The following is a 13,185-nucleotide window of genomic DNA, read 5'->3' on the forward strand; positions in this document are numbered from 1 at the left end:
GAGGCAAATACAATCCAATGAAAAGGGAAGACTCATACAATCATGCACTGAAAGGATAAAGATTTATATTACAATAAAGGATTTATATTTAAGGTTTAGAAAAGGGTTGTTTTTTTTTTGAAGTTTCGTTTTCTTGATATTGTATTTCAAGAGAAAAGGAGACAACCTATATAGAATTGGATCGTTGCTATTTTCTTATCATCGGTTTCTTTACCAAGGGATTGCTCTCATCTTTTTACAAAGCTGTATCACCCCTGGACCTGAGGATTGGAATGTTAGTGTTTCGGCTTCTTTTAGGGATATCAAAATTCTTTCTCATCTTGAAATTAACCCAAGTGTGGAGAAACTATACAAACTCTCAGCACAGCTGCAGTCCAAAGTGCGAGTATAAGGAAGGCGCTCTCATGTTCCTGGGCTGCTGCATATATCTTTCAAATGCAATTTTCAAGATGAGGATTCAAGAAAAAGGTGTTGGAGCTGGGTTATATTTGTTTCCATGTGCAGAACTTATGGGTTATGCCTTCCCTTTTTTTTTTAAACACAAAAATCAGATGCTTCATGTAAATTACAGACCAGATTAAGATGAGCCTTTTTGCAGTGCCAACATATATAGAAAGACTCTAAAAGCTGCCACATCTTCATCCTGATAAAGATCTATCTCACACTTTCCAGGTTCCTGTATCACTGAGAAACCAATCAGTCTTTCCACTTAGTCCATGGTAATTAGCCTGGGAGCTGTCTGCTCTGTCTCAGCTCAGGTCTGGACACAGCCTTCAGCTTTTGGTAGGCGCAAAAGCTGGAACTGTGGAAGACCTGAGCTTTTCTAACATTTGTTAGAGACAATTCTTCTAGTATTTTCTTGAGATTTATCTGTCAATGCACCAAAGTTCCCAGCAAGTTTAACTGCCACAGTTCTTCCAATTTGCTTTAAACACCCTTCAATCAACAGCTTTCAAAGGAAAGGCCCTCTTAGCGTCGAGGGCGATTTTAAAACAGGAGCATGATTTCTGCTTGGAAGTGCTAAAATATAATTGGGCAAAAACGTCTTCCTTAGTTTTCTGAAGATGTACCAGCTCCATTTTTTTTCAAGGCTTTTGAGTTCCAAAAGAGGGTTTTGAAAACAAAACAACTCCTGTTCACCCCAAAGTCCGGGACTTTGCTAATTGTGGGCACAGAGGGAGCAGGTTCCAACCCGGCTGTAGGCACCCATACCGATGCCCTGCACTGCGAGCCCAGTCCTGCCAGCACCTCCAAACACCACCTGAGCTGACCCGACCTTCTCCTGGGAAGCAGCTCTCTTCCCACCAACGATGAAGAGAGCTGAAAGCAACCGCACTTCTGACTGAGGTTTCTCACATGAAGTGTCAGCCATAGGCTGTGATCTGAAAACGCATAGGTTGAGACATTTCAGCATCGGTAGTCCATGTATACCCAGATCTTGTTCATAATGTCGCCAGCATCACAGGCAGGGGTGACTGAGCACGAAAGGCAGATTAAAGGCATCTGAGTTTTCCCTTCATTTTGCACCAACACTTACCATTGATTCAAGTCATTCACTCTGGGTGCTTTTACATCACAAGTTTGCTCAATTCTTGAAGACCAAGAGAGCAACCCTCTTTCATAAATAACTTCTGTACCCCACCCTTTCCTCCTGTCCAGTCTCCTGCAAGACTCCCCTCGAGCAATCCAATTTGGTCTGGTTTTATTCTACCAACACACCAGATTAACCACTGATCACAGAACCACAGAATCATTTAGGCTGGAAAACACCTTTAAGATCATCGAGTCCACCCGTTAACCTAGCACTGCAAAGTCCACCACTAAACCATGTCCCTAAGCACCACATCTACACGTCTTTTAAATACCTACAGGGATGGTGACTCAACCATTTCCCTGGGCAGCCTGCTCCAGTGCTTGACAACACTTTCAGTGAAGAAAGTTTTCCTAATATCCAATCTAAACCTCCCCTAGCGCAACTTGATGCTGTGATTTATCTGATATTAGCTGTCATCTGCAACCGAGGCCCATTGCACCAGGCACTGTACAAACACAGAGTCAGACAGACTCTTCCCCAAAGATTTTTCAAGCTAAACAGAGAAGACAGCTGAATAAATCGCACAAAGGCTCTCTTTAAAGAACCTGTCAGTAGCACCCCTTTATAAAACCAGCTGTATTAAGAGAGGGAAAGACCTCTGGAAGAGTTATATTCCACCTCTTTTGCTACACTCCTTGATAAAAAGCATCTGTATTTTGGCTCTCTATTATAATTACTGTCATTATACTGTCTGTGTATCACTTTAAATCATTTGCTTCCAAGAACAGTATGATATTACATGGATACATACTATAAAGAGGCCCTCGCACACATATAATAATGGCTGTGAGTCAAATGCTTGGCTTACAGCCTGTGAGCATCACCTCCCCCACCGATGCAAATTGCAGCGTAGCTTATTTAGGCATCCTTCCACAGATAGTACGGAGAGGTATACATCGCAAAGGAAACATTTCAGCTCAAAAATTGCATGTATGGATGCTCAAAGGTGTTCAAGCAAGCAGATTGCAACGGTGATCTGCTGCGGAGTGGAAAGGGAGTCATCTCTACCATAGTCAGCTCAGCACACTCAATGACGTACGACGCAAGTAGTAACTACAGAAACTGCGCTCAAAGAAAAGCATAGCAATCCGATAATTCTGCTCCTTAATATGATTACCAGAGCAATGAAAAGATAACACTACATCACATTAGCAACCTTTATGAGGGTCCTCTTGCAACGGAATTGCTTCCCTCCCTGATAAATGAAACGAACAGGATGTCACTTGGAAGAGACCTTTCAAGCCAGAGCTTCCTGCATCTATTATCACAACTGTACCCTGAAATATTCAGCGGCTGGCCAAGAAAGCAGCACGGCGGCTCGCAGTCAGCGCGTGCTCCCAGCCCCCACTGGGTCCATGCCAGAACAAGACTATAGCTGCTTGTCCTCCCAACTGCTTCGCTGGTCCTATTCCTTAGTAACTGCACGTGCTCCGACAGCGGGATTGCAACCGACAGTGCTCCATGGCTGGCAGCTGCTGCTCCAGCACACAGCAGCGGGTGTGTGAAAGCTCCTTCTCCAGCCCTTACGCAACACAAGAGAGATTAGGAAGCCCTTGCACAAGAGACAGATGCTGCGATGGTACTAGTAGTCTCCCGACCATCCCATAGCCTCCAGGTACTGTGCCCTGCACTCAGCAACTCAGTATCAGCCCTGTCCTGTTCTTCAAAGTAACAGCATCGCTGATCTCCAACCACCCTTCGTTGTTACACCTTAGAAATATGATAAAAATGCACCATAATCCACGACTCTATTTGTCTGCTCAAGATCTTCCCTTGTTTTAATTTGGCTTTGGGGATAACAGGTAGCATCTTGGTGAAATTACAGGGAAATGACGCTGTGATGCAGGAAAAGGACCATCTCCTCAGGCTCCGGCCCCACTGGATTCAGTTCCCCACCAGCTCAGTTACTATTGACAAGGCACCTATTGATGAACTAACTCTTAATGAGAGGGTGCTTCAAATTTCAGTCTCAGCCTGTCTTGGTTTCAATGCCACGTGCAACAGCGTGCAAAAATCTAATTTCCTAGCCCACACTGATGCATAGCTACAATGCTGTTTAGCAACTGTCAAGCTTTTAAGGCAGGGTGGCTGCACTTCAAGAAAAAATAAACCAATGCTTAACTAACATATAGATAGATTTGCAATCCTTCTGTGAATCCAAGATATTATTGCTAATACTCTGGACAACTGAACAGAAGCTACAATACAAATTATTGTGTCTGTCCCTACCAAGAACTCTGTTAAGAATTCAAATCTCCCAGAAATACCAAAGATGAGCGTGAGTCCCTGTCTGGCATAAGAAGGGTAACTTACTGGCTTTGTTAGCTCAGCTGTTGCCATGAACCTTGAGGTTTTACAAACAGGAAATAGAGGGGGAAACTGTAAGATTCTGATGCATTTGTTTTTTAATACAGGGCACTCAAAACTTAAGATAGCTGGGTCCTGTGTGCAATTACCCGACTGCATATGGCATGCCAGGATTATTGAAAACTGCTTCTGTGCCATAAACAAACACACACACACATTGGAAGCTGATAAAAATTTTAATGCATTTTACCTGTTTGTAGTAGAGAAATGTCCGGCTTCTCATCACAGTCGGTTGCTTCTGCTGATTACAAATATAAACAAGAAATCTCATTACTTTTACTGAATAAGGGAATGCGATTAAAAAGCTACATACTGTAGAGTGATTTTGCATTTTCCATCTACTTTCCTCAGCTGCAATTTGCTATTGCTCAGTTAAAAACTCACTGCTTGGAGGCAAAGGTCATATAATAAAAATGCAACTGCAGAAGAGGGAGTTGGGTATTAAGAAGCAGTAGTGCCAGCAATGGGATGGAGTAACACTTGCTCTTTTTAAGGTTTCAGGATATCCGGATGATAAAAGGAGTTGCAATCATTTGATAAAATCACATAAGAAAAGTCCCCAGCGGTCCTTGGAGGAAGAGCCTCTTGTGCTGGTACTCCACCCTCTGACAGCTGCCATCATCCGACGCCTATGGGGAAAGGGTGAGTACCCCATTGTGCACCCAAACTTCCCGTGACCACAGGCAAGCTCATTTTGCAGGGGACAGATTTACTAGGGCAAAATGTTTTCAAATATGCAGGTGGGCACCCGGTGTAATTACAAAAGCACGTAACCACTTAGGTACACAAGCAATTACCATGTATGTATACAAACGTGCTTTCAACCCACAGCTTATGCAAGATCATTTGACTTAATTTAGCCCACGGTGAAGGAAGGCTAAAAGCCTAATTTGTTCATCTCGTATTTGCCACAGGCCAAGGGTATGCATAAAGATAGCTAATTTGGCTCAGCAGATGTGCAGTGACTTGTTAGACTGCAGTACCCTGGAGCGTGCATGTGAACCCCAAGTAAGTTATAGGCGTGTAACAGGAAATCAGTGCCTAACCTACACAAGCCCTGTTCAAAATCCTATTACCTTTGTCTTCTGGCACTTCAGCATGATATTTAAGGCCTTTGAAACACAATGAGATCTTTCAGAGTGCTTCAGCAAACTAGGTGTGGTCCTAAAGGACCAGCCCATTACATTGTACACGGTCAGTGTGGTGGATATACATATACTCGCATCCATTCATTACTCAATATCCATAGGGATCAAATCTGACCAAAGCTACAGATGTACGGAGCAACTTAGTTCAGCTCCGACTTGAACCTAAGCTAACTGTCGTGGTCATCTTTACCATGGCTCTATACACGAGGACGTCGAGTTGTTGCCTTTATGATGATATTCTAAGAAGAACTAATCCAGCTCCTGATCTACATTAGTTTCCTAATGTACTTAGTTTCCTAATGCAGATCCATCAACCTCTGTCTATCCACCCCTGGACCAAGAGGCTGCTCTCTCTCGCAAGTGCATGGATGTCAGTTTAGTTTTTAGCTATATGCTCTCTACTCAGTTCTGCAAAATTAATTGAACTAGATGAACTAAAACCCCTAGTACTAAGCAGCTTTCCTCCCACAGAAGGTTTAAATGGAGAGCCCTGACAAGTACATGGCACAGACCTGCAAGTGACTCTGTGCCTTGAACCGTCACATTTTTCTGCTTTCTGTGAGAAGGTGGCACACTGGGCAGAAACAAATTAAGTGGAAGGAAAGGGTGGTTCAATAAATGGAAAGAGGTTACCTAGGCTGATTTGAATCTCGACCGGATGATGGAAGGATTGGATGCACATGGGAGGAGACAGCATGGTGAAATGAGCAGCTGAGAAACAGCCAACAGAATATACACAGGTTAAAAAATCTGGACTGACAGTCTGAGGCCAACTTCTAGCTATGCTATGACGAACTACCCGCACCAAGTGATTCTGCGGCAGAGCTACTCAGCATACGAGAGACAAAGCTGTAACTGGTCCCTTGGGGTGAAGGGTCCCAAGCTATGGAAAGCCTTCGCTCTTTCAACACCAGGGTTGGTGCCAACTAGGCTGTGCTCTCAAGTGATAGGTTTTCTGGAAATCTCAGCAGCAGCTCTTGAAGTAGCTCTAGAGATGTGCCTAACTGGTCTCCCTACACCTGGCTAAAACTGAGCTCAGAGGAAGGCAGTAATACAGGAAGAAACAATTAGGAATTACCTTGCTTTCAGAGGATAAGGACTTGAGTCTCCAACTTTGTAGAACCAGCTTTGTTGGTAACAGAGCTACCCAGCCATTTTAATCTGACACAAGCCTGATAGATGAGGTCCAGCTCTCCACCAATTGTTCCAGTCCTGTTCCTCATGCCAGCACAAACATTTATATGGTCACCGAGATCAGATCTAGTTAAAAACTGACAACACATGAATGCTTGTGCCAGCGCCAGAAAGGGAGTGGAAGCACGGCAGATTTATGAAACTGGATACGTAACCGCAGCTTCAGGTGAAGTATGACACAAAGGCAAGACAAACACATCGACCTCCTAACATGGATGTAAACCATCAGCTTCTCACATGTCATTCCAAGCAGGAAAGAAGGTTTGCCTTTGACAACCGCACCCAGAGCTGCCAGCCAAACTTTACTTGTCTTGAGCCAGCTTGCAAGACAAGGCAAGCAGGAATAGATCCTACTGTGGGAATTCAGAGCCTCTTTTCTGTCCTTCGCTTAAATAGAGCTCAGTAGCTCTTGCAAAACAAACCTGGTAGTCGTTTCCTTAGAATTTATTTTTTTTCCCCAAAAAAAATTGTTTGGCGTCCGATGTACATGGTTGTCTGTTAAGTGTACACCTGCTGGTTTGCTCCTTGGACAGAAGTATATGTATGCCTAGGGTTGGGCAGATGAATGCAGCAGTTACTCATTTTAATATTGCCATCTTTATCTAAGATACTGGCCACAAAAGCACCATACCAAATGTTGGACTCACATCCTATGTCTTTCCTGGCCCTGTGTGAATTGCTAAGAAAAAAATCAACCTGATCTCTCGCCAACACGTAGATATTGCAGCAAAAACGCAAACCTGGGAAATCAGAAGGATGAAGAGAAATAGAAAGCAAAAAAACCCTCATATGAAACAATGGAAGCAGCAGTTTGAACAAACACGTGGGAGAAAAGGTGTATTTCCAGAAAAAAGGTAAGCATTTTTTCTTCCTTCGTTCCCACTATTTTATGCTGCAACAAGTTAATGTTAATTTTAAACAACAATTCAAGGATGAAGCATCATGGCATGTAATTTATTTAAATTAATCCTGCCTGAAAAATTTCAGCATGTTTTCTAACATTGCCATATTTTCCTTTATGGAGCAGGACAATCAAAAGCTTCCAGGTTACGCGCAAGGTAATCACTTTGCATGAACAGCTCTTACCCTCTGTACTTGGGGAGCATTACTCATACAGTATCAGCTTTCCTGTCTACGCAATGGACAGCCGCTACAGAATAATGGCTTACAGGCTCTTCAAAACATAAAAAGGGAGGAAGAACTGACTGCGAGAGATGTGTGGCCCCTGACCTACTGCTTATTAATGGATGGAGAGTTTAGTAATCAAAAGGCTTGGATGCTATGTCTGGCACAGAGGTGACATGAACAGTGAGTCAGCTCCTTCTGATTTTACCTGGTTTAAGATCTCTATGCTAACAGTTGACTGTCTCTCTGTGTGCTGCCACTGGCAAGGCCACCAGCCACCAGCCACCTGCCCATATTCTCTTTCGCAGGGTGAAAAGACCACGCCGTGGGAAACCCGCCACCATAAATTACAAGGCAATTTGCATTGTAATTCACGCTGCTTTAAGAGAGGAAACCTCTGCACATGCCTTTTCCTTTGACTTCTTCCCTTCCAGGGCCATTTTGCATCCCATCCCAGCAGCCAAAAAGGTTCAGCTTCTCTGTTGGGAGAAGACAGATCTGGCGCTACGAAGCCATGCCCCAGTACTGTGCTGTTGGCATGAAATGGGACCAATAGTCAAGGCTGAAGAATATTATCATACTCTTTAATTTTAATTATAACATCTGTTTGTAACATTAACCTCGCAGTCTCTTCTCCCCTTTGTGACAGCCAACTTGTGAAATTTTGAAAAGACTGAACAAGGCCAATAAAAATTTAATGGCAGTGACAGCTTTATTCTCAGATCTAACAAATAAAAAAAACCCTACACAAGTCTCAGATCTCAAGCAATAATCTAAAAGAACTAAGAAAAAGCCAAAGCAAAATAAATAAATAAAAAAAAGAATATTTCCAGCTATGAAAAATATTGTCACTGATTCAGAACTTAAATGAATTTTTATTTGGCTTAGGATAACAACCTTTCAAAATCTACACAGGGGAACTATTTTCTAGAAAGCAGAATTTTTAAGTGTTTTTTTGATTAGCTTTCCAAGTAGGGAGCTTTTCTGTCCCTAATTCTAGGAGATGAGCCAAACATGATAAATAAGGTTGAAGCTGAGCAGCATCTACGATCCAGTGATCATGATTTCATTTAATTTGGAAACACTCAGGAGAGTACGCCCTATAGAAAAAGGTACAAAAAGCAGATCCACCCCACTCATTTGCTACAATTCTCTGAAATTATTAATATCACTGAAAGCTAGAGCAGGATTTACATTATCAGACTGAAATAATGTTTCACAGGATAAAGCGGAGAGGGCTGCTCATGAATGCAGTGTCTTACTGCCTGGTTTGAAATGAAAAACTAATCAGAGGATGTACTAAATGGCTCAGGGGAAGGCAAGCAGGATGGAAAGTCTGCCTCTCCTCTCTTAAATACTTCTGCTAAAATTTAGCCCAACTAAAAAGTTGTCTTGTGGCTTCTGTAAATAAATGGATCATGTTAAGCTTTTTCCAGATAAAGCCTGCGCATTACGACAAACCAGAAACCAATGTAGACAAATCAGTGCGATCAGGCACCAGGGGGACACATTGGCTCAGAAAGTCTCAGGTGAATTTAGTTTAAGGCTGGTGCAGATTTGTTCTTTGGGCACCTTAGCCTATACCCACGGACTTAGCCGGTGTGTTTCAGTGAGCAAGTGGAGACAAAACTGAGAGAGAATGACGTGGGGGTACGTACATTGAGAACACTCACTCGGAAGGGCTCAGCCTCTGCTCCACCGGACACACATGGACTGGAAGAGCTCAAGAGCTCAGCTGGAAGAGTGATGAGTCCCATGTCTCAGTGGCTGCGATTCCCATAGTTTTCAGATTCTTAAAAGCTAAATTTTGCAACATGGAGTCCTGGGACACCTTCTCCCCATAGCAGATCAAACCTCTCTCCACGCCTGCCCTCCCCTCCTGTTTTGGTCTCCAAGTTACACACAGCTTTAATGATTTTAGTATGGCTGGCTTCACAATGAGTAGTTAAAATGTGCATAGTTCCCACATGACCAGTTTTATATCAGGATAAAGCTGCTGAGGGCAGTGAGACTATGCTAGCAAGCATTGCAACATCCTTCCCTCGGTCCTATAGACCTCCCCAGGCATCTGCTAACAGCCATCGCTGGAAACAAACTACTAGACTAGATGGATCTGTGGCCTGATCAGCTCTATGTCCCTCATATCAGAAGCTCATGGTTGTAATGCACAAGTACTAACAAATTTTGATTCAACAAGATGAAGATGTTACTGCAACCAGCTACCTGCTCCTGCCTCTCTGCTTTCTGCTGTTTTGCTGTCACAAAGGCTGTGGAAACTTCTCATCTGCTTCAGTGCAAGGTCAGGTTGGGTTAGCTTAGGCCACCAGTGAAGATGGTAGTGGAGGGTAAGGTGCAGATGGTCACGGTGGTGTGTTCATCACTCCTGCTAGATCGAAAAGACCATGTCTGCCTGTGGTCTCCTGTCTGAGAGAAACCGGTGCGCTTCAGGGAATGGACAGTAAACCAAACAACACAAAAAAGAGCTTTTCTACCAATCTAGGTGTTGTGTACTTTTTTTCAGCAAATAAAACTGAGGGGCTGCTAGGTACATTGCTGCTCACTACTTATCCACATACCAGTTAACGAGTTACCTTCCCTCTGCAGGCAGAGACAGATATTGGACCCTGTCTTATTCAGTCACACTATGCTCAGCTTCACTTATTTTTCTTCATAGCCTTACTAGCTTAGAGACAACATCCTCTGCTTAGATTCTCCCATCCTGAGAAAGGACCAGAGATGGAGATGGCCCCATTTGAAAGGCAAAAGCTGAACTTCATTGTCATTTTAATTAATATCCTGCAGAGGCACGAAGAAAAGAAAATAAAAAAAGGATGAAAGAAAATAAAAATCAAAACAAAATTAGGTCAATCCTCTTTCCTGAGGGATCTTCTACAGACAGCCCAAGGACCTTCTGCTCCCTGCAGCCCGTGCTGCACTCTTCACCTTATCGAAGCCTGGCATCCCAATTCCACCCTCCTGTCCTGTGGGGGGGGCGGGACAGGCAGCCTTGGAAGGGGCAGAAAGCAGTCCTGTTGTACACCACCAGTAATCTGACACTGTCTTTAACAAGATTATCTTGTATCCCTCTCTCCTCCCTCCCCCAACACACACAAGAAACCCTTTTTAAGGCTAGCACTGGTTTGCTTTTCCACTCAGGGAAGCTTATGTTACTGAATAATCTGCACTTTTTTTTCTCCCCCTGTGTGATTTCTGTCTCTGGGTGTTCCTCATTTTCCTCAGACTTATGCTTTTCCCTCCTGGCATTAATAACGTTGTGGAGAACGATTTCAGATGCCAGTCTAAGTGTGTGTTTCAGAGACACAGCTTTGGATAGAAAGCGTTGGTTCTCAGAGACAGGGAGCTGGAGAGGACTTTTCCTGTGGTCTCTCCCCGCAACCCATAGCCAGGGGGACCACCAGCATCCCCTGCAGAGCCATCGGGTTTCCCATCCGTGGATGCAAACAGGCACTTAATTGTGGTGATGGGCAGAAGGGAAGAGGGGAAAAGGCAGGCAGCTAAATACGGTAACAGTGAAAGGACCGTGTTTAAGGACGTTGGCGCAAGCAATGTGCCTCAGACAATGGTGTCAGATGCTCTGAGGGAGCAATGGGTAAGAAATATGACCATGAGAGAGCTTTAAGGAAACACTAGGGTGAGAAAGAGTAAGTGAAGCCTTATATGAAGAAAGCCCCTTGTAGGATAGGAGGCATGAAGATGGGAAGGAGACTAGCTAAGGTTTATAAAGTAATTACACATCTCTTAATCAGTGATATTGCTTTCCCATGAATTCTACTGGGGATTTCAAGACTGCACGTTGCTGTTCATCACTGGAGCTGAGAGCTCACCAGCTGCGTGCTGCCAGGGTGAAAGCTTAGCGCTGAGCCTTCACCACTGGCTTGTCCCAGCCCCAAGCATGCAGGTTATCCCAGCCCAAGTTGAGCAGCTTCGCTGCAAAACCCTACCTATATTACCTGTTATTCGCTGCTGGCAAGCTCCCTCCCATGTACTGCAGGATCTTGCTGGCACAACCAGGGTGGGTGGGTTTGGGTTTTTTTGCTACAGTGACGCTGATTCTTTCACAAGGAATGTGAGAAAACTCATCTATCCTTCCAGACACAAATAGTTTAGAGGGAAAGGTCATTTGGGTTATGTCTTGACAGTACAGTGAGTGGCTTGTCAGATCAAATAACACAGAATTAAAAAAACTTCCACTTGCAACCCTGGATGGATCAGCTAGCTTAGGACTCAGATATCATTAAGCACTGGGAAGAAGAGTTTGGGTGCTAATGGAAAGGGGTTTGAGACAACACTTGAGAAAGACTCAAAGTTAACTTGGCTTCAAAGACAGCTCCTAAACTTGCTACCATACCAAACATAAGGAAACACTGTGCTTTGCACAGAAACCTGCTAAAATCTCAGAGGTCTAATTTTCATGGAGTGAACATGTACAACTCTACAGTTAACAAGAAAAACGCTTCTGTGGATACAAAGGCTGTAAGATTTTAACCTCACACTTGCATGTCGTTCCTTATATTTTTATACATACCTGAGCCTCTTTTTAATCGTCTTCTTGCCAGTTTAATTTGATCCTGAAGAATCTGGACCCAGTCCCTAGGACCAGGAAGTTTATCCACATGGTTAGCAGTGCAGTATTTTTCTGTAAAGACTGAAATAAAAAGATATCATCTTTTTAAAATGTGCCACCAGAATGGAGAAAAGGAGGATGGGGGGGATTATGAACAAAATATATCAAATTATCCACTTATAAAAAACCATGTAAATGGTCAAATCTAGGATTGCGAGAACAGTGTCCAACTCAGCATTTCACAAGTTTATGATTCAGAGGTCATTTGTGTGTATAAATATCACAGCAATACCATAGTTAGCACTTATAAAAGCCCATCCCTGAGAAACTGTCTACACCTGGTGTCTTCCATTCATGAAAACATCACAGAAAAAGACTAGTGTACTTTGAACTGAGTCTCCAGATGTGGCAGGCACTTATAAATGCCGCCTTCCATATGGTACAAGTACAGAGCTGAAGATTTGGTCATTTGGTGGCCTCTTGGTCAGGTTCCTAAGGCTGCAGGCAAACTGATGAAAAATATAAGTCCTACCACTGCAGAAATCTCTATAGTTCTCATACTGCCAAACCAGAGGGAATAGAATTTTTATACAGCTACTAAAATAAAAAAAGCCATTACTGAGAAAAAAAGAAGTATGCTATAGGCCTAATTTTACATTTTTTAAAAATGGTACATAGAGGGTCAACAATCCCTTTAATTCCATATTTATAGCAAACTTAGGAATGTTATACCAAAAATACAAAATTATAAATGGAGTGAAATTGATGCAATTGATTTTCACCACACACCTGAGAGGTGTGCAAAAAAATAAACAAGAGCAGAAATAGAAAAAATATTATTACTGCAGTCTTGGTCAGAGGCCTCAGAGCTCAGTGTCCAACTATGACTGCAAGCAAAGAAAGAAAACAGGTCCCAGCTCAAGGAATTTGTGATCCTTGAGAATAAATGTCACACGAATGGCAACAAAAAAATGACAAAATTCACTATTTTTAACACACGCTTTTGAAACAGCGCTAGCTGATAAGTATAAAGGGACCGAAAGTAAACACACCCTCCAAACTCTTTCTGTGTTAACAGCTTCACAAACCCATTGCATGAAAGGCATTAGCAATGCTTTCCTCTCAGCCCGACGCTGAGGGCTCCCCAGAGAGATCAATACAGCCCAACACAT

The 13,185-nt window shown here is 43.2% G+C and overlaps 1 protein-coding gene across 4 annotated transcripts in view; it reads right to left on the reverse strand.

Annotated features, from left to right (window-relative positions):
- BEND7 (BEN domain containing 7) overlaps positions 1-13,185 on the reverse strand; it is a 45,404-nt gene that overhangs the window by 2,586 nt on the left and 29,633 nt on the right. For 2 of the 4 annotated variants that reach the window (XM_054829850.1, XM_054829829.1), the window contains 2 exons: positions 11,975-12,094; positions 4,152-4,202 (listed from right to left, as the gene is read on the reverse strand). In XM_054829850.1, coding sequence (XP_054685825.1) covers positions 4,152-4,202; positions 11,975-12,094 — 171 coding nt within the window. Of the gene's footprint in view, positions 1-4,151; positions 4,203-9,651; positions 9,853-11,974; positions 12,095-13,185 lie in introns of those variants that run through there. The other 2 variants (XR_008577631.1, XM_054829838.1) reach the window with 2 other exon arrangements.

This window comes from Grus americana, chromosome 1, assembly GCF_028858705.1.
Source record: "Grus americana isolate bGruAme1 chromosome 1, bGruAme1.mat, whole genome shotgun sequence".
Taxonomy (NCBI): Eukaryota; Metazoa; Chordata; class Aves; order Gruiformes; family Gruidae; genus Grus; species Grus americana.